At 42.4% G+C, this 22,472-nt stretch overlaps 1 protein-coding gene across 4 annotated transcripts in view; it reads left to right on the plus strand.

Moving 5' to 3' along the window:
• The window catches only part of LOC143926480 (calreticulin-like), a 72,868-nt gene that overhangs the window by 25,820 nt on the left and 24,576 nt on the right, over window positions 1-22,472 (plus strand). For all 4 annotated transcript variants that reach the window (XM_077450250.1, XM_077450251.1, XM_077450249.1 and 1 more), the window contains 3 exons: window positions 15,352-15,555; window positions 20,459-20,553; window positions 21,685-21,894. In XM_077450250.1, the coding sequence (XP_077306376.1) occupies window positions 15,352-15,555; window positions 20,459-20,553; window positions 21,685-21,894 (509 nt within the window). The remainder of the gene's footprint in view (window positions 1-15,351; window positions 15,556-20,458; window positions 20,554-21,684; window positions 21,895-22,472) is intronic.

Raw genomic sequence — 22,472 nt, forward strand, 5'->3', positions numbered from 1 at the left:
GTGAATTTTCTTTTCTTGCACATGCGCATTTCTTTTTCGATTTTTTTTTCTCGCACAATTTCTCTCATCATTGATTAAAATCGTTAGTTTTAAAAAAAAATTCCAACATGTCCAATTACTCAAATTTCATTGCTGAATGAAAATTGGCTGTTGCTGCAGCCCACTAATGGTGTGAAATACGAACGAAAATTATTAGGATAAGATTTTCGAAAGAAAATTGAAATTCGACGCATGTATGGCTGCCTAATGTATTAGGTTTGATTTGCTAAAACTCGAAAGTGCAAAATCTGGTGCATGGTAGCCAATCAGATTCTAACTTCAGCTTGTTCAATTAAGCTTTGACAAAAATGTCTGGACGCTGATTGTTTTCTATGCAGAGATGCACTAGATTTTGCACTCCCCATTTTTAGTAAATCAACCCAATTGTGTTCATGAGCTCTAAAATTCATTTCAGTGTGTTTTGGACAGAAAATTAGCATTTGAAAACATGTGTGCTAACATATGTCACATACAAAAATTGAAACTGCCACCATTTCTTCTTCAGGGTCTGTCTTTGCTTTCAGAAAATAAATAATGTTTCAGGAGTTAACTAATCTTCAGGCCTAAAATGAGCATTTTAACATATGTCCAAAACCCCCAAAAATTGTTAGACCCCTTCACACTGGGGTGTTTTTTAGGCGTTTTTCAGGCCGGTTAGCGTTAAAAAAAGCGTCTGTAAAGTGCTTGAAAGAAGCCGCAACTGCAATCCCAATGTAAAAGCCCGAGTGCTTTCACACTGAGATCCCTTTCACACTGGGGCGTTTTTCAGGCGCTTTAGCTTTAAAAAAAGCGCCTGAAAGAAGCCGCAACTGCAATCCCAATGTAAAAGCCCTAGTGCTTTCACACTGAGGCGCTGCGCTGGCAGGGCATTAAAAAAAAAAGTCCTGCATGCAGCTTCTTTGCAGCACTTTTGGAGCGGTGAATACACCACTCCTAAAGCGCCCCTTCCCATTGAAATCAATGGGAAGCGCCTGTAAAACGCCTGAAAAGCGATATTGGCAGCAGCGTTTTGTGGGCGCTTTTAACCCTTTATTTGGCCACTAGCAAAAGTTAAAAGTGCCCCAATAACGCTTGAAAAACACTGGTAAAGCGATGCTAGTTTAAGTGGCACTTTACGAGCATTTTTTGGGCGCTGACATTGTGAAAAGGCTCTTAAAGCACTTGGGCTTTCACATTGGGACTGCAGATGAGGCTTCTTTCAAGCGCTTTACAGTCGATTTTTATAACGCTAAAGCACCTGAAAAACGCCTGAAAAACGCCCCAGTGTGAAAGGGGTCTAAATGCACATTTTTTAACATCTTCTGAAAAGGTAACCAGTATGCCAGGATTATATATTTTCCACAGAATGGTATACCAGAACTGATGAAACACTTTGGCCTCATTCAAACAGCAAATCAAAACGAATTCCCCCACCAACGGGGTTTTTAGGCAGCAATAAACAATAAGCATAGCATACTATATAAAAAAGATTACTTTATTGTGTGGTAAAAACATGAGCTTCACCCAGGCATTTAAAATAAAAAGATATAACTGGAACCAAGCTTGTACATACAAAAATTACAATGACAATTGGGCATACACTAGGCAGACCTAACTATAAATATACTGTATAAGATTAGTAACAGCAAAAATAAATTTATAGTTCTAACGCGTTTCAACCACTAGGGTCTTCTTCAGAGATAGTCTGTTGATAGAGAGACAAGATACAACTTAATAAATCTATCAAATAGGATTAGTATTAAACATATTCCAGATTTGTTAGTGTAATTACCCAGTATGGTATTGCCGAGAGGTTCATACAGATTATAGTGCTTAATGGTGGAGTTTACCCAGGTTCATGCTTAGGCGTCCTTCACAAGTTACAAAAGATATATGGTCCATGCATCTCGCCACAGAATCCAGCAGTGGAGTGAGGGTCGGAAGCCCAGAGGCGCGGCTCACGAGCGGTCACACGACAAAACCCTATGCCCCACAAAGATTGTAGGGAATAGGTGCAAGCGTAGGCAGCCTGCCTGTATGGTAAGTCACGCCTGTGATGAAAATCCCAACATGATCGCAATTAGACATATATATTTTTATATTTGTTTTTTATATTCTATATTATATATATATAGACCCACATATGGGGTATGGAGATATCTTATATATGATTTGTGTGCATATAAAGGGAATGTCCCCAGATATCTATATTCAAAAAAAAAAAAAAAAAAAAAAAAAAAAAGGGGGGGGGGGGGGAAAGGGGAGGGAAGGGGGGAAAGAAAAACAAAACTCAAAAGCCAAACACGTATTAAAAAGAAACAACAAACGTGGTTAAAATCGGAAGAAAACAAACGTGAGAAGACATGTGGTAGGAATAGTGTGTGGGATGACAACCCGATATTGGGGGACTGGAGTGAATGAGTGAGTGAATGATGTGCAAGTGAGTGAATAATGAGGTGAAAGGTGTGGGTGTAGGTGTTATGAAAAGAATAAAGGATAACATATTATGAAATCAGAGTGACAATGGGAAAAAGTGCATAGGGTGCTAGTGACGGATAAAGGTAAAATGAAAATGCATGAAAATGCTAATGTTGAAGTAGTGAGAGGTGACAAAAAAAAAAAAAAAAAAAAAAAAAAAAAAAAAAAAACCATTCAGATGTGATAAACCATGTTTATACTGAAAGTAATAACAGTTACCTGGGTAGCTGGGCTGGACAAAAGATTCCAAAATGGAAAAGGGGAGGCAGTAGCTGGAAACTATCCCGGGAAGAGTGCCAGATACGGTCAATTACTCCTAGTCCATAGGGGCACCCCCATCTAAGAAATGAATAGAATGATAAAGCGGGCTAGCTGTTAGAAAAGCTAGTTTTCAGAAGTTTATTTAAGTAAAATGGGGGCATGTCAGCCAGGTTAGCAAATAGTCCAAACTTACCAACCAGGGATTCAAAGATAACAGAGTCCTTGTTTGTGTCAGGAGCTGGTGTTTGCTACCAGTATACTGTGTATATAGAGCCCCGGGATTGCATCACAGGCATGGCCGCCCACCCATTGGCTGGTACCGCCTATTATTGCTTGGCCGCTAAACAGGTCGACCTCGTGTGAACGCCCCGGCGTCCCGGAAGGTCGTAAAGCGACCCCGAAACGACGTCACTTCCGACGCAAATGCACGACGTGATTGCGTCACGTCCGTCCGTACGAAGGGTCCAGACGAACGTGAGGCACGTCCGGAAGTGTTCGGGGACGCCACCGACAAGGAAATACGTGTCTCCAATGGCTGGGCGGGACCAGCCCGCACCAGTCATATAGGGAGACATCTGTGGAGAGAGCCCTGCATGTGCACAGACAGGGGTCCCTCCTACCCTTGTCGGGGAGTCGCGCGAAAAAGGCAAACAGACCCCCACACACCGCCTCCTCCACATAAAAAGCGGAAGGGCATTGGAAACAATGTGCGGAGGGACCATAAAAGTGAGGGACAAGCGTGAACCCGGGTCAGGTCAATGTGGGGATATGTCGCTACTGTCCAATACCTCCCCTGGCCCCCAGAACGGGGATGGGGTGAAGGTTGTGGGTAGAAAGCGGGGAAGAGAGAAAAGAAGAAAGAAAAAATAATAAGAAAAAAAAAAAAAAAAAAAAAAAAAAAAAGGGGGGGGGGGGGGGAGAAGGACAGGCGACCGATCCCAACACACCATAGCTAAAAGAAGCCATTTTCTTAACCAAAGACAAGAATAAAATAACATCTTTTTCAGATACATATACATATATAGTATGCATGTCCCGACGTGCAAACGCACGTCTTTATTCAAGGACAGACAGAGTAAATATATAGCTAAGAGAATAATACAAACAGCAAAAATAGAGTGATAACATAATTATACAGTGAATCACAGAAGAATATGATGTTCAGCTGCGGAACACTATACCATGGTACCTGTTTAGTTGTAGTCATAATAATTAGAAATTATCAATAATTTATGAGAGGGGCATGGTCAGGGGGTGTTCTAGACACTTACTAAAGAGTTAGAAGAGGAGAAAAGAGGAAACATAAAGGAGGAACGGGCTCACAAAGAAAAGGGGCAGGTACACCCGGTTTCTACTGTGTCCTCCCTGAGGAGAACCCCTTTAGGAAGGGAGCAAAAGAGACCGATTCGTTCAGGCCTGGGAAAGAGGTGGCATCCAATTTATGTATCCCCTCTGTTCCCGTTGTAATAGGGTCCTTATTCCAGTCGCCCCCCGAGCAGGTATGTGTATACGGTCCAGGGCAGTAAATGTAAACTTAGGCATTCTATAGTTGTGTATTTGCACAACGTGACGTCCAATCGGCAGGTAATAGTTGCCAATTTCCATGCTGTACACATGTTTAGACATTCGGCGATGGAATTCCTGTTTTGTTTTGCCTACGTAGTACGCCCCACACTCGCATTTCTAAAAAGTAAACCACACCCCGTGTCTGACAATTCACGAAGTGTGTAGGTCGAAAGTTTGGCACCGTTTGGTAGACGGAAGGTTTGTCGCGTCTAATATATTTACCAACATGAGCAGTGATTGCAAGGGAAGGAGCCGAAAACTGAGCAGTGTTTGGACCTTTTGTTCTCATTCCTATATTCGCTCTGCACCAGTTTATCGTATAGTGAAGAGGCCCTTTTGAAAGAGATAAGGGGGCGTGCTGGAACCAGACAGCCGATCTTAGGATCATCTTTTAAGATCGACCAATATTTTTGGATAATACCCAAAATAATATTGTGTTGTTTGCTGAAGCGCATAATGATCCTCAGTGGGTCCGCTGTAGGGTCATTGCGTTCCTTTTTAGAGAACAAGAGGTCCCTGCGCGGTAACACTGCAACTTTATTATAAGCACTGCGAAGGCAGGAGCGACTATAATCCTCGCGCAAGGAATCTAGTCTGAAGTTTCTGTGCTCTTCTTTAAAGAGGACTGTCATTAGAACAGTTCTGCAGAGGCGGAGATATTGGCCGTAGGGTAATAGACCGTTTTAGGGCCACAGGGTGGAAGCTATCTGCGTGCAATACTGTGTTGCCGGCAGTGCTTTTTCGGTATAGAGAGGTGAAAATGGAATTATCTGGGGTGCGTCCTATAGTGACATCTAAGAACGTAATGCTCTGAGTGTCATATGTCACAGTAACTTGAGGTTATATGTGTTTATATTCATGCAGGACATAAATTCCACCAGGGCCAGCCTCCGATCCCTCCCAGATGACGAGGACGTCATCGATATACCGCCGCCACATAGCAATGTGGCGCGTGTATTCGAGGAGGCCCTCGTCATCCAGGAGGGACTTTTCCCACTCCCCCAGGTACAGGTTGGCGAGGCCGGGGCACAACAAGTGCCCATGGCCACGCCCTGCACCTGGAGGTAGTGGGAGTCATTGAATAGGAAGAAGTTGTGATGTAGGATGTAATCAAGTCCGTCCACTATAAATTCGTTGACTTCGAATTTATATCTCCCACTTAGTTGGAGTAGATTTTGTATAGCCTTGATCCCCTTCTCATGTGGGATCGAGCTATACAATGCCTCCACATCAATTGCCACTAAGATGGAGTTAGCAGTTAAGGTATGGTTCTCAATGGTTTGTAGTAGATGCGTTGTATCCTTCACATATGAGGGCATACTCAAAACAAATGGCTGTAGAAATGAATCAATAACTTTACTGAGATTTTCAGTTATTCCCCCTTTCCCCTGAAACGATCGGCCGGCCAGGATGGTCTTGTTTGGCATTTATGGATCTTTGGTAAACTATAAAAGGTGGCAGCCTTAGGGTATTTAATTCCAATAAAGGCATGTTGGTCCTTTGTGATGCCACCCTGAGCCAAGGCTGCATCTATTAACTTGTAGAATTTGTTGTAAAAAGTCTGTATTAATGTACTCGGGATAGTCCTATACCATTCTTTGTTATCTAGAATCTCTTGACACATGCGTACATAATTTGAGTTGTCCATAAGGACAACATTGCCCCCTTGTCGGAGGGTTTATTGTGATGTTAATGTTGTTTGTCAGCATGTGAAGAGCTTTTATTTCTTCTACATTTAGGTTGTTAGGGTGAGATTTCCTAGATGGCAATTTGCGGATATCCCTAGATACTTGTTTCACAAATGTATCGATATTTGAGTTTAGACTTAGAGGTGGAAATTTACCTGAGGGTTTTTTTACCATAGACCCAGGGGTGTTGGGGGGTTCATTCGTTGTATCCAATAGCATATCCAGATCTATCTGGTCTATGAAGTCCAGAGTATTGTTTTCCTCGTATAGAAGTGTCAGATCTCTCAAGGCCTTAAATTCTCTCATACTGAGTTTAGGGTACTCAATAGCATTGATATCAGTAGCATTCCTAGTGTGCAGGCTCTTTAGCAGCAGCCTGCGTGCAAAGAGTTGTATGTCTGTGATGGTCCCAAAGGGATCACAGTTTCTTGTGGGCAAAATGTTAAACCACGCGCCAGAACCGCAGTTCCACTGGTGATAGCGCGTAGGACGTGCCTCACGTTCGTCTGACCCTTCGTACGGACGGACGTGACGCAATCACGTCGTGCATTTGCGTCGGAAGTGACGTCGTTTCGGGGTCGCTTTACGACCTTCCGGGACGCCGGGGCGTTCACACGAGGTCGACCTGTTTAGGCGGCCAAGCAATAATAGGCGGTACCAGCCAATGGGTGGGCGGCCATGCCTGTGATGCAATCCCGGGGCTCTATATAACACAGTATACTTGGTAGCAAACACCAGCTCCTGTACACAAACAAGGACTCTCGTATCTTTGAATCCCTGGTTGGTAAGTTTGACTATTTGCTAACCTGGCTGACATGCCCCCATTTTACTTAAATAAACTTCTGAAAAACTAGCTTTTCTAACAGCTAGCCCGCTTTATCATTCTATTCATTCTTAGATGGGGGTGCCCCTATGGACTAGGAGTAATTGACCGTATCTGGCACTCTTCCCGGGATAGTTTCCCAGCTACTGCCTCCCCTTTTCCATTTTGGGAATCTTTTGTCCAGCCCAGCTACCCAGGTAACTGTTATTACTTTCAGTATAAACATGGTTTATCACATCTGAATGGTTTTTTTTTTTTTTTTGTCACCTCTCACTACTTCAACATTAGCATTTTCATGCATTTTCATTTTTACCTTTATCCGTCACTAGCACCCCTATGCACTTTTCCCATTGTCACTCTGATTTCATAATATGTTATCCCTTTAATTCTTTTCATAACACCTACACCCACACCTTTCACCTCATTATTCACTTCACTTGCACATCATTCACTCACTCATTCACTCCAGTCACCCAATATCGGGTTGTCATCCCACACACTATTCCTACCACATGTCTTCTCACGTTTGTTTTCTTCCGATTTTAACCACGTTTGTTGTTTCTTTTTAATACGTGTTTGGCTTTTGAGTTTTGTTTTTCTTTCCCCCCCTTCCCTCCCCTTTCCCCCCCCCCCCCCCCCCCCTTTTTTTTTTTTTTTTTTTTTTTTTTTTTTTTTTTTTTTTTGAATATAGATATCTGGGGACATTCCCTTTATATGCACACAAATCATATATAAGATATCTCCATACCCCATATGTGGGTCTATATATATATAATATAGAATATAAAAAACAAATATAAAAATATATATGTCTAATTGCGATCATGTTGGGATTTTCATCACAGGCGTGACTTACCATACAGGCAGGCTGCCTACGCTTGCACCTATTCCCTACAATCTTTGTGGGGCATAGGGTTTTGTCGTGTGACCGCTCGTGAGCCGCGCCTCTGGGCTTCCGACCCTCACTCCACTGCTGGATTCTGTGGCGAGATGCATGGACCATATATCTTTTGTAACTTGTGAAGGACGCCTAAGCATGAACCTGGGTAAACTCCACCATTAAGCACTATAATCTGTATGAACCTCTCGGCAATACCATACTGGGTAATTACACTAACAAATCTGGAATATGTTTAATACTAATCCTATTTGATAGATTTATTAAGTTGTATCTTGTCTCTCTATCAACAGACTATCTCTGAAGAAGACCCTAGTGGTTGAAACGCGTTAGAACTATAAATTTATTTTTGCTGTTACTAATCTTATACAGTATATTTATAGTTAGGTCTGCCTAGTGTATGCCCAATTGTCATTGTAATTTTTGTATGTACAAGCTTGGTTCCAGTTATATCTTTTTATTTTAAATGCCTGGGTGAAGCTCATGTTTTTACCACACAATAAAGTAATCTTTTTTATATAGTATGCTATGCTTATTGTTTATTGCTGCCTAAAAACCCCGTTGGTGGGGGAATTCGTTTTGATTTTCTGATTTATAGGGGTGAGCAGCACCCTTTTTGCTCTTGTCAGCAGTGTGTTCCTTCCAATACTATTCAAACTAGGTGGTTAAACACCCTTTTTCTTCTCTCGTTTTTCTTTTCTTTTCTCCATTTCTTTTTCTCTCTTATTCACTCTTCTTTCATACTCCTTTTTCTTTCCCTGATCTTCCCTCCCCCGCAATTGAACACTCAAGGGTTTAAACATGAGCTTGACTTAGTAGTATTTTGATGTGATTGAGGTGTATATATATATATTCTGTTTATGTACACAATATGTCCACAGTGAATATGAATATGTTTCAAGGTCATGAATGGGACACTTTGATGTTAGGGTATGAAACTGAGTTTGAGAAGAACGATCGAGCTGACACAGAGATTACCACTCTCACTTTTAAATTGATGAAATTACTTGAGAAAAAATCAGCACTGTTCTGGCACATAAAATCTTTCGATAGATACAACAAGGAGAAAATTAACCCTTTGGGCCTTCGGGTCCAAATCTTTCCCAATGTAGATTCAATTAGCAGTGAATGTAAAACTGAATGGGAGGCAAACTTGAATGCTTGCTCACAGCAAATGATGGTTATTCTCACCAAAGAGTATACCAGGCAAATTGCACTCCTAGACAAGGAGATTTGTATCCTGGAAAAGGCCTTACAACCGTTTGCCTCTCATGCTCTATTTGTGGAATCCCGGACTAAACTCCGTGCTGATTTATCTTCCCACAATAAGAGCATTTTGGGCAAGAAGGAGGCCAAATATTGGAGGGACAAGTTTGCCTTCTCAGAAGGACGGGCATACAAATGGAATACGAATATACCAGCTCATAATAATACTAGTGGGAAAGTGTATCCCGCTACAAGAAATACCACTAAATTTAAAGCTATGCCCAACTCCAATGAAGGAGCTAAATCTATGCAGAAACCTCGGGGCAAATTTAAAAGAAATAGAAGCAATAAGGATTCCCCGGAAGGAAATAGCAAAAAACGTATCACTGACAACATTCCAACAGAAAGTTCAAGTACATATAAGGAATTGCAAGCTACATCACATGCCGTGTTGGCACCACTAGACCCCCCATACACATATTTTGATGAGATGGCCGACCCCGTCCGCAGCAATGGGACAGGTAATGAGAGAGGAAGGGAAATCATGCTATCATCTATGGAAGCTAGCCAGAAGGCTGACGTCACCAATACTAATGGGACAAGCAGTGGCAAGAATAGGGAAAACCATGTATCCGATTTGGAAACTGGTCAGAACTCTTTAAACCCGAAGCGGGGATTTCCCTCACCCCGACTAAACAAGGGAGTAGGAAACTTGGATGCATTTGTCACACGGATCCAAGCGAATCCTTCAGTGTGATCAACCTTTCGTCCTACGCGCTATCACCAGTGGAAACTGCGGTTCTGGCGCGTGGTTTAACATTTTGCCCACAAGAAAACTGTGATCCCTTTGGGACCATCACAGACATACAACTCTTTGCACGCAGGCTGCTGCTAAAGAGCCTGCACACTAGGAATGCTACTGATATCAATGCTATTGAGTACCCTAAACTCAGTATGAGAGAATTTAAGGCCTTGAGAGATCTGACACTTCTATACGAGGAAAACAATACTCTGGACTTCATAGACCAGATAGATCTGGATATGCTATTGGATACAACGAATGAACCCCCCAACACCCCTGGGTCTATGGTAAAAAAACCCTCAGGTAAATTTCCACCTCTAAGTCTAAACTCAAATATCGATACATTTGTGAAACAAGTATCTAGGGATATCCGCAAATTGCCATCTAGGAAATCTCACCCTAACAACCTAAATGTAGAAGAAATAAAAGCTCTTCACATGCTGACAAACAACATTAACATCACAATAAAACCCTCCGACAAGGGGGGCAATGTTGTCCTTATGGACAACTCAAATTATGTACGCATGTGTCAAGAGATTCTAGATAACAAAGAATGGTATAGGACTATCCCGAGTACATTAATACAGACTTTTTACAACAAATTCTACAAGTTAATAGATGCAGCCTTGGCTCAGGGTGGCATCACAAAGGACCAACATGCCTTTATTGGAATTAAATACCCTAAGGCTGCCACCTTTTATAGTTTACCAAAGATCCATAAATGCCAAACAAGACCTCCTGGCCGGCCGATCGTTTCAGGGAAAGGGGGAATAACTGAAAATCTCAGTAAAGTTATTGATTCATTTCTACAGCCATTTGTTTTGAGTATGCCCTCATATGTGAAGGATACAACGCATCTACTACAAACCATTGAGAACCATACCTTAACTGCTAACTCCATCTTAGTGGCAATTGATGTGGAGGCATTGTATAGCTCGATCCCACATGAGAAGGGGATCAAGGCTATACAAAATCTACTCCAACTAAGTGGGAGATATAAATTCGAAGTCAACGAATTTATAGTGGACGGACTTGATTACATCCTACATCACAACTTCTTCCTATTCAATGACTCCCACTACCTCCAGGTGCAGGGCGTGGCCATGGGCACTTGTTGTGCCCCGGCCTACGCCAACCTGTACCTGGGGGAGTGGGAAAAGTCCCTCCTGGATGACGAGGGCCTCCTCGAATACACGCGCCACATTGCTATGTGGCGGCGGTATATCGATGACGTCCTCGTCATCTGGGAGGGATCGGAGGCTGCCCTGTTGGAATTTATGTCCTGCATGAATATAAACACATATAACCTCAAGTTTACTGTGACATATGACACTCAGAGCATTACGTTCTTAGATGTCACTATAGGACGCACCCCAGATAATTCCATTTTCACCTCTCTATACCGAAAAAGCACTGCCGGCAACACAGTATTGCACGCAGATAGCTTCCACCCTGTGGCCCTAAAACGGTCTATACCCTACGGCCAATATCTCCGCCTCCGCAGAAACTGTTCTAATGACAGTCTCTTTAAAGAAGAGGCACAGAAACTTCAGACTAGATTCCTTGCGCGAGGATATAGTCGCTCCTGCCTTCGCAGGGCTTATAATAAAGTTGCAGTGTTACCGCGCAGGGACCTCTTGTTCTCTAAAAAGGAACGCAATGACCCTACAGCGGACCCACTGAGGATCATTATGCGCTTCAGCAAACAACACAATATTATTTTGGGTATTATCCAAAAATATTGGTCGATCTTAAAAGATGATCCTAAGATCGGCTGTCTGGTTCCAGCACGCCCCCTTATCTCTTTCAAAAGGGCCTCTTCACTATACGATAAACTGGTGCAGAGCGAATATAGGAATGAGAACAAAAGGTCCAAACACTGCTCAGTTTTCGGCTCCTTCCCTTGCAATCACTGCTCATGTTGTAAATATATTAGACGCGACAAAACCTTCCGTCTACCAAACGGTGCCAACTTTCGACCTACACACTTCGTGAATTGTCAGACACGGGGTGTGGTTTACTTTTTAGAATGCGAGTGTGGGGCGTACTACGTAGGCAAAACAAAACAGGAATTCCATCGCCGAATGTCTAAACATGTGTACAGCATGGAAATTGGCAACTATTACCTGCCGATTGGACGTCACGTTGTGCAAATACACAACTATAGAATGCCTAAGTTTACATTTACTGCCCTGGACCGTATACACATACCTGCTCGGGGGGGCGACTGGAATAAGACCCTATTACAACGGGAACAGAGGTGGATACATAAATTGGATGCCACCTCTTTCCCAGGCCTGAACGAATCGGTCTCTTTTGCTCCCTTCCTAAAGGGGTTCTCCTCAGGGAGGACACAGTAGAAACCGGGTGTACCTGCCCCTTTTCTTTGTGAGCCCGTTCTCCTTTATGTTTCCTCTTTTTCTCCTCTCTAACTCTTTAGTAAGTGTCTAGGAACACCCCCTGACCATGCCCCTCTCATAAATTATTGATAATTTCTAATTATTATGACTACAACTAAACAGGGTACCATGGTATAGTGTTCGCAGCTGAACATCATATTCTTCTGTGATTCACTGTATAATTATGTTATCACTCTATTTTTGCTGTTTGTATATATTCTCTTAGCTATATATTTACTCTGTCTGTCCTTGAATAAAGACGTGCGTTTGCACGTCGGGACATGCATACTATATATGTATATGTATCTGAAAAAGATGTTATTTTATTCTTGTCTTTGGTTAAGAAAATGGCTTCTTTTAGCTAATGGTGTGTTGGGATCGGTCGCCTGTCCTTCTCCCCCCCCCCCTTTTTTTTTTTTTTTTTTTTTTTTTTTTTTTTTTTTTCTTATTATTTTTCTTTCTTCTTTTCTCTCTTCCCCGCTTTCTACCCACACACCTTCACCCCATCCCCGTTCTGGGGGCCAGGGGAGGTATTGGACAGTAGCGACATATCCCCACATTGACCTGACCCGGGTTCACGCTTGTCCCTCACTTTTATGGTCCCTCCGCACATTGTTTCCAATGCCCTTCCGCTTTTATGTGGAGGAGGCGGTGTGTGGGGGTCTGTTTGCCTTTTTCGCGCGACTCCCCGACAAGGGTAGGAGGGACCCCTGTCTGTGCACATGCAGGGCTCTCTCCACAGATGTCTCCCTATATGACTGGTGCGGGCTGGTCCCGCCCAGCCATTGGAGACACGTATTTCCTTGTCGGTGGCGTCCCCGAACACTTCCGGACGTGCCTCACGTTCGTCTGACCCTTCGTACGGACGGACGTGACGCAATCACGTCGTGCATTTGCGTCGGAAGTGACGTCGTTTCGGGGTCGCTTTACGACCTTCCGGGACGCCGGGGCGTTCACACGAGGTCGACCTGTTTAGGCGGCCAAGCAATAATAGGCGGTACCAGCCAATGGGTGGGCGGCCATGCCTGTGATGCAATCCCGGGGCTCTATATAACACAGTATACTTGGTAGCAAACACCAGCTCCTGTACACAAACAAGGACTCTCGTATCTTTGAATCCCTGGTTGGTAAGTTTGACTATTTGCTAACCTGGCTGACATGCCCCCATTTTACTTAAATAAACTTCTGAAAAACTAGCTTTTCTAACAGCTAGCCCGCTTTATCATTCTATTCATTCTTAGATGGGGGTGCCCCTATGGACTAGGAGTAATTGACCGTATCTGGCACTCTTCCCGGGATAGTTTCCCAGCTACTGCCTCCCCTTTTCCATTTTGGGAATCTTTTGTCCAGCCCAGCTACCCAGGTAACTGTTATTACTTTCAGTATAAACATGGTTTATCACATCTGAATGGTTTTTTTTTTTTTTTTTTTTTTTTTTTGTCACCTCTCACTACTTCAACATTAGCATTTTCATGCATTTTCATTTTTACCTTTATCCGTCACTAGCACCCCTATGCACTTTTCCCATTGTCACTCTGATTTCATAATATGTTATCCCTTTAATTCTTTTCATAACACCTACACCCACACCTTTCACCTCATTATTCACTTCACTTGCACATCATTCACTCACTCATTCACTCCAGTCACCCAATATCGGGTTGTCATCCCACACACTATTCCTACCACATGTCTTCTCACGTTTGTTTTCTTCCGATTTTAACCACGTTTGTTGTTTCTTTTTAATACGTGTTTGGCTTTTGAGTTTTTGAGTTTTGTTTTTCTTTCCCCCCCTTCCCTCCCCTTTCCCCCCCCCCCCCCCCCCTTTTTTTTTTTTTTTTTTTTTTTTTTTTTTTTTTTTTTTTTTGAATATAGATATCTGGGGACATTCCCTTTATATGCACACAAATCATATATAAGATATCTCCATACCCCATATGTGGGTCTATATATATATAATATAGAATATAAAAAACAAATATAAAAATATATATGTCTAATTGCGATCATGTTGGGATTTTCATCACAGGCGTGACTTACCATACAGGCAGGCTGCCTACGCTTGCACCTATTCCCTACAATCTTTGTGGGGCATAGGGTTTTGTCGTGTGACCGCTCGTGAGCCGCGCCTCTGGGCTTCCGACCCTCACTCCACTGCTGGATTCTGTGGCGAGATGCATGGACCATATATCTTTTGTAACTTGTGAAGGACGCCTAAGCATGAACCTGGGTAAACTCCACCATTAAGCACTATAATCTGTATGAACCTCTCGGCAATACCATACTGGGTAATTACACTAACAAATCTGGAATATGTTTAATACTAATCCTATTTGATAGATTTATTAAGTTGTATCTTGTCTCTCTATCAACAGACTATCTCTGAAGAAGACCCTAGTGGTTGAAACGCGTTAGAACTATAAATTTATTTTTGCTGTTACTAATCTTATACAGTATATTTATAGTTAGGTCTGCCTAGTGTATGCCCAATTGTCATTGTAATTTTTGTATGTACAAGCTTGGTTCCAGTTATATCTTTTTATTTTAAATGCCTGGGTGAAGCTCATGTTTTTACCACACAATAAAGTAATCTTTTTTATATAGTATGCTATGCTTATTGTTTATTGCTGCCTAAAAACCCCGTTGGTGGGGGAATTCGTTTTGATTTTCTGATTTATAGGGGTGAGCAGCACCCTTTTTGCTCTTGTCAGCAGTGTGTTCCTTCCAATATCATTCAAACAGCAAACCAATTATGACGCTGCAAATATTTTGAGTTAAACTGGGATCCCAGGTGTGTTGGACAGTCACAGTCAGGAAGTTTATACAAAGCCATGGCAGGCTTACAGTGGCCACAGCTGTCCCTGGGGTGAGCTACTTGCATCCAAATACAATCATCTGTCTCTAACCGCAGGCAGAGCAAGGAACCACCAGCAGACATCTGCAGCCACTGTCAGCCTGTCATTTCTTTGTACAGGGTTGCTGGCTGCAGCTGCCTGCACACAGCTGGGATACTGGCTGCAGTTTCCTGCAAGATACTTACTACAGCATGGCTGATTTGGCTCTTTGACTAAGGCCTTATTTAGTTTTTTTTTGTGTGTGTGCAGGTAAATATGTGCAAATAATTGTACTGTTAATTTAGTATTATTTGTCCTTACCTTAGCATATTTATAACACAAGTTAAAAGTATACTTTTGGAATGCGATTGCTGCCAGGTATACAGACTACTCAAGACTGGAAGTACTATGCTCTGTCAGCTCGGTTTGACCCAATCAGCAATGAGAACCAGAGTTTGGTGATACAGTTCACTGTTAAACATGAGCAAGGAATTGATTGCGGAGGAGGCTACGTGAAGTTATATCCTGCAGACACAAACCAAGAGCAGATACATGGGGACACTTTATATTGTATTATGTTTGGTGAGTAGTTCCTTTATGGGAAGAATTTCCTTCAAAATTAAGCTACCCTTGAAAGTGTTCTGTTTGTGACATGAGCCAAAAAGTGGCCGTAGGCATATAAATCCCTCAGCTACAGGCCGTGACAAATCTATTCATTACTAATCAAATGATGTGGTTCATGAACTGTGAGATGTTCGTTCTTCTCCATAAAAAAGGTAATAACTGGTGATTGGTTGAGAAGAGAGTGAAAGAAAAATTGATGATGCTTGAAAATTTTGGTATCATTATGCTGTTAACCTTACATGACCAGATTGTCATAAAGAATATATAGATCTGTTTTACATTTGTCAGGCCATGCACTGCCCACCGTAAAATCAGTCTAAAAAGTAACAAAATAGCAAAATAGTAACAACAGTGCCGAAGTGCAAGCATCTTGCAGTGCCTGCTAGTACATTTTTTTAGTCTTTAAAGATCGTACATTAGTTTTTGTCTGAAAATACAATACAAATACACTACAACACATTACATCACTTCCGTTTTTGTATTCTGTCGTACAAGAATTTTTGTAACTTTAGTAACCTCTTCATTTTCAATGTGGAGACTAGCATGCAAAAAAAACAAATACGGACAATCAATCGTCCGATAATCTCATTGTGTTTGCCAGGCATACAGTAATGCCCCGTACATACAATCAGATTTTCCGAAAACAAATGTTAGATGTAAGCTTGTTGTCGGAAAGTCCGACCGTGTGTACACTCCATATAACATTTGTTGTCGGAATTTCCGGCAACAAATGTTTGAGAGCAGGTTCTCAAATTTTCCGACAACAAAACTTGTTGGAAATTCCGAGCGTGTGTACACAATTCCGAAGCACAAAATTCCACGCATGCTCGGAATCAAGCAGAAGAGCCACACTGGCTATTGAACCTCATTTTTCTCGGCTCGTCGTACGTGTTGTACATCACCACGTTCTTGATGTTTGGAATTTCCACCAGCATTTGTGTGACCGTGTCTATGCAAGACAAGTTTGAGCCAACATCCTTCGGAAAAAAATCCACATTTTTGTTGTCGGAAAATCCTATCATGTGTACAGGGCATAAGTCTATCAGGATTAAGCAACACAGCTCAGCCATGTAATTTAAACAGTTAAAGCTGAACTCCAGGAATTATTTGTAGTATAATACTTACATTGTTACAGCTTGACAGTAGTTGGCGCTACTTCAATGATAACCACGATCTTTCAGGTCCTACTCAGGTTCTGTGCAAACAGCTGCCCCAATGCACACTGATCACAGATAGTTGCTTGCACCACAGCCACAGTTTAAAAAAAGCCTTTTTTAAATGAGTACATGTTCTCTGATTGGAAAATGTTGAGATGGTGATATCACTGCCATTCATCTCCCCCTTGTCCAATGAAAAAAATGACTTGTAGTTTTTGAATGAATGGCAGCAGTATTGGGCAAGCTACCCCATTTATGAGTTGGGCAGCCGGTTGCATAAAGCCTGATCAGGACCTAGAAGATGGCAGCTAGCGCTGAAGTACTGCTGAATACTACAGTGATTTCAAGCTTTCCCAGCAGTCCATAAGGAGTAATGCACATGTCAGTGATAGAACTAGCAGGGACACGAAGGTCACACTTATGACTGGGTACTGGCACTTCACCACTGTTGGGGGGCCCCAGCAGGGTTGTATGGCTCTGAGAGCATTTCTCTCATACAACACAGAGCCTGCGCTGACAGTTCCCCCTCCCTCCTCCCTCACATGGATGGGAGAGGAGAGAGATAATCTTCACCTCCCTCTCCTCCTGTGTATGCACCACTGGAAGTGTGAAGCTAAGCTGGGCTTCACATTTCCCGCAGTGCACATACAGGGGGAGAGGGGCGAGAGAAGAATTAGCAGATCGGCTTGCTCCTCTCTCTTGCAAGGGAGGAGGAAGGGGGAACTGTCGGTGCAGGCTCTGGACTGTATGAGAGAAATGCTCTCAGCTCCAGTAGAGTCCTGCTGAGGAGGCACTGATAGGCAGCACTGATGGGCACTGATAGGCAGCATTGATGAGCACTGATAGGTGCCATTGAGGAGCACTGATAGGTGGGACTGATGGGCACTGATAGGCGGCATTGATGAGCACTGGTAGGCGGCACTGATAGGCAGCACTGATGAGCACTGATAGGTGGCACTGATAGGCGGCACTGAGAAGCACTGATAGGCGGCACTGATAGGCAGCGCTGATAGGCTGAACTGATGGGTACTGATGGGGCTGCACTGATTATCTGATTAACTGGCAAGACTGTCAGTACATTGTTTACACTGATAATCAGGGCACTATCAGTGCCCTGATTATCAGTGTAAACAATGTACTGACAGTCTTGCCAGTTAATGGCTCTCCTTTTCTCACACAGACACAGCGTGGGAAGAAAAGGTTCGCTGAATGCGCTCCCCAGGGCGCACGCGGGAGGTAGGGTTCCCAGAATTGGAAGCCTGGGCTTGGATAGAAGTTGGGGGGGTTAGGGGGGCCCTTCATGGTTTCTTGCCCTGGGGCCCTGAAAGTTCTAGTTACGTCTCTGGCACACGTATATTGTGCCAAGCTTGACCAATATAAGTATGCTATACAAATAATTCCTTGATTCCAGTGCTTTAACACCTGTCCCAGGCTTCATGGCACCATGGTGTTTGGATTATGGAAATAGATTAGATTGGTTTAACAAACTTTCACACTTCCTGTCATATCCTTGAACAATCAGTATCTACCATGACACATACATGGTAATTGGTGATTAAGGTGAATAAGCTACCAGTGTAGCTATACATGCTGGGAGATGTTCTTGACATTCATTAAAATGTGAGACGAAGTTACTGATAAGTAGAGAAACATCCTCATTGCTTAGAGTTTAGAGCAAGTCCACTTGGATGTGACTAAATACTAATTGCTTAACCATGATCTGGAAAAAATTAAATCTTCACAAACATTTCAACTATAATATTATCCAATATATTAAAAATGTAACCGCTTCACTGCGTTTTTTTATTTTTATTTAATTTAATATTGCGGCTCCATTCTATGTGGCAGTGCCGTCCAGAGAAAACATTCTACTTGCATAAATCCTTTCCCAGTAGGTCTAATGTTACTAACACAATCCATCAGAATCACATAAGAAGTGCCTTTAAGTTGCTATACACTGGGGTTGATTTACTAAAACTGGGGAGAACAAAATCTGGTGTAGATGTGCATGGCAACCAATCAGTATCTAACTTTAGCTTGTTCAGTTTGGCAAAGAAACCTGGAAAATGATTGGTTTCTATGCAGAGCTTCACCAGATTTTGGACGCTGCAGTTTTAGGAAATCAAACCCACTGCTCGAATTTTAGCAAGTTCCTGATGAATCAGTTGAAAATAGTTTTCAGGGTTGCTTTGATGCCACTCACCCTTCTCCTGCACGACATCCACCGACTGAAAACGTATAGGATTTTAGGAAAAAATGTCAACTGGACAGCGCCTGCATTCAGTCTGACACAGCTGCTGATCAGGTATCCTAGTACAGCAGGGGATATGTGCATCTGCTTTCTATAGCATGGATGGAGAAATCTGCTAGATTTCTAAGTGTATGTCCAACTTTAAGCTTCAAACAGACATTTTTTGTTTTCAGAGGGAAAGGTTTTGAATTCAACGCCAAATTCTAACTTTTGAAATATGAGAGAGAGAGGGGGGGGGGTCAACAGGATAAAAAGGCATAGTCAGAAATATAAAAATGTAGCGTTTTCTCAGACTGATGAGAGCACGCTTTGTACATCACATTGAAAAGTGGATGATTATTTCATAACAAAAAGTTACAAAAAAAGTTTTAAAGTGGATCTTCAGCCTTTAAAATAACTGCCCTCCTTCTGACTCCTCTCCTCCTTTCCCTCTCTGATAGTGGAGCTTATCACTTTATTTTTTTAAATGCATTGTGCCCTTTTTGTGATGTACTGCGGCTTTACTGGAGTTTCAGATTTTTGGGACTTGGTGACGTGCATCTGCGCATTTGCAGGGGGTTTCCCACACATGCATACAGGTGTCAAGCTCCAGTATCAGAATGTGTGTGCGTATGCAGGAAACTCAAAGACCAGGCAAATCTTTGCACATTTGTGTTTATGCCAAATATTCAAAGATGGTGGCATGGGAGAGGAGAGGTGGGCCAGATATTAGGGGAATTAAGTTCCTCTTTCTTTAGGCTAAGTGTGTGTGTGCGATGTCTTTGTGGACCTTGTTTGTGCACTGGGGTGCAATCATGTGGGAACAGGAAAGGGTCCTCCCCAAACTGTTCCCACAAAGTTGTGAGCATGAAATTGTCCAAAATGTCTTGGTATGCTAACGCCTTAAGAGTTCCCTTCACTGGAACTAAAGGGTCAAGCCCAACCCCTGAAAAACAACCCCACACCATAATCCCCCCTCCACCAAATGATTTGGACCACTGCACAAAGCAAGGTCCATAAAGACACGAATGATTGAGTTTGGGTTGGAGGAACTTGACTGGCCTGCAAAGAGTCCTGACCTCAAACCCGATAGAACACCTTTGTGATGAATTACAGTGGAGACTGCGACCCTCTCGTCCATATCAGTGCCTGACCTCTCAAATGCGCTTCTGGAAGAATGGTCAAACATTCCCATAGACACACTCCTAAACCTTGTGGACAGCCTTCCTAGAAGAGTTGAAGCGGTTATAGCTGCAAAGGGTGGACTAGTTCAATATTGAACCCTACTGACTGACTAGGATGCCATTAAAGTTCATGTGCGTGCAAAGGCACATGTCCCAATACTTTTGAATATATATTTTTTTATGTGGATGAACAATATGTGTATATATACCTGTAATACATAAATATATACAGTATAAATATATATACAGTATGACAACTGATACATACTTTCTATTGTCACATTTTACAGGTCCTGACATATGTGGTACAGTCCACGAGAAAGTCCATATTATTCTGAATTATAAGGAGAAACATCATTTGATTAAGAAGAATGTTACATGCATGGTATGGAACTATATGAAAATATACTCACCCATGTATGAAAGAACCAAGAATTGCAACTGGGACCTGAAAAACAGAGGGCCCTGGGATCCAAAGCACCCTGGGGGCATCTGCACATAAATAATTTATAATTTGGAGGCTAGATAATAGCTAGATAATAGCTTGCATTACATGTCACATGTCCTTAAGGCTGGGTTCCCACTGCAGACGGATGCGGCTCACAGCAGGGGTCTGGTGCATCCCTGTTCTCAGTTTCATGAATTTTTGCCTGAATACAGCCCTGAAATGGATCCGAAGATGCACAGGACTCCTGTGCAAGCAGCCCTTCAGCCACCAAAGAGATATGTGAACCAGCTCTCCTGCCATGAGAATTGGATGTGGAGAAACCCGCATCCAATTTGCACTAGTGTGAACCCAGCCTTAAAATGTATCTAAAGCCAAAACTGTGTGTAGCCTAGGACTGGGTAGAGCAGCAATTCTCAACCAGGTTTCTGTAGAACCCTAAGGTTTCTCCAGAGGTTGCTAAGGGGTTCCTTTAGCTGTGACCGATTGATCTTATATTTGATGGTGCCTGCATACTTTCAGAGCTAACACCACTTGGTAACTTCAGAAGCATGACACAATTATCTTTTTAGCTATGAGTAATGGTGGCATTCTGATTGGCATCCGATCTAAGGTTGGGGAGGGGACATCTACCCACTGAGTCTTGAGACCTGAAAATTATTTCAAGGGTTTCTCAAGTCTAAAAAGTTTAAAAAAAGCTGGGGTAAAAAAATGGGGAAAGCCCTGGCAGGTTTTTTTGGTCTGTCTGTGTACCATATGGAGACGTCCTTTCACTTTCCGTCCCAGAGGCACAGCAGGAATTTTCCCTTAAACAGTTGTCACAGAACAAGTGCCCCCATTGAAAAATGTCCCCTCAGTTCCAGATCTGATAACAATTGTAACATTTTGGTTATCCTGTCACTGTTTGTCACCAGGACAAATAGGGAGAATGAATTTCCCCTGTGGGGGCACAGAGAGCAATTAAAACCTGACAGAGGTTCTGACTTTTCTCCACTGTTCATAACAAAAAAAAACTATCTTTATAAAAATGTATTATTTTTTATTTTAGTGCCTTTTCTTTCTTCTGAACAGCATGATGAAAGCACCCACTTGTACACATTAATTATCCGTCCAAACAATACATATGCAGTGAAGATTGACAATGAGGTGGTGTCAAATGGGACTCTGGAGGATGACTTTGGCTTCTTACTGCCCCGTAAAATCAAAGACGTAAATGCTACAAGGCCTGTGGATTGGGATGATCGAGAGAGGATTGAGGACCCCAATGAGCTAAGGCCAGATGTAAGAAATAAAGGAGTTACTGTACTGATAACTGTAAAAGCATAATTACTATAGTCACTGTCCTTCCAAAGTTTACTTCATTAGCAATGAAACAAATTCCTATTGTTTACGCACATGCCATTCTGTAGCACAATTTCTGCGGTAAAGGAGGACAATCGAGAAGACGGACAACATCCTTTTTTTTCCATAAATGGGTGTTTTGTAATTCTGTGCCTCCAGCTTTATAATTCATACACTTGCAAAACCAGGAAATTGCATATAGCAGCTTAGCATTTCCCTGTTTTGTTCAATGCACCGTTTAAAAAAAATCAAAGATGTTTATTAGAAAACAAAACAAATGGAAAAACTTTACAGCTCACATTTAAGGCACAGAATCTGTCATATAGTTCAATTACCATCGCAAAAGGGTACATTACTCTTAGCATCTAATACCATCTCATATTATACAATTCAGGTATTTCATCTGATTATCATCTGATTATTTGTGCGTCCGCACTGTATTCTGATTTTCATGTTGTAAGCGCTTTACGTTCTCAACCATCCAATGCCCCATACACACGGTCGGACATTCCGACCAC

The sequence above is a fragment of the Lithobates pipiens genome, unplaced genomic scaffold (genome assembly GCF_037356315.1).
Source record: "Lithobates pipiens isolate NorthernLeopardFrog02 unplaced genomic scaffold, aLitPip1_a1.2 Scaffold_23, whole genome shotgun sequence".
NCBI lineage: Eukaryota > Metazoa > Chordata > Amphibia > Anura > Ranidae > Lithobates > Lithobates pipiens.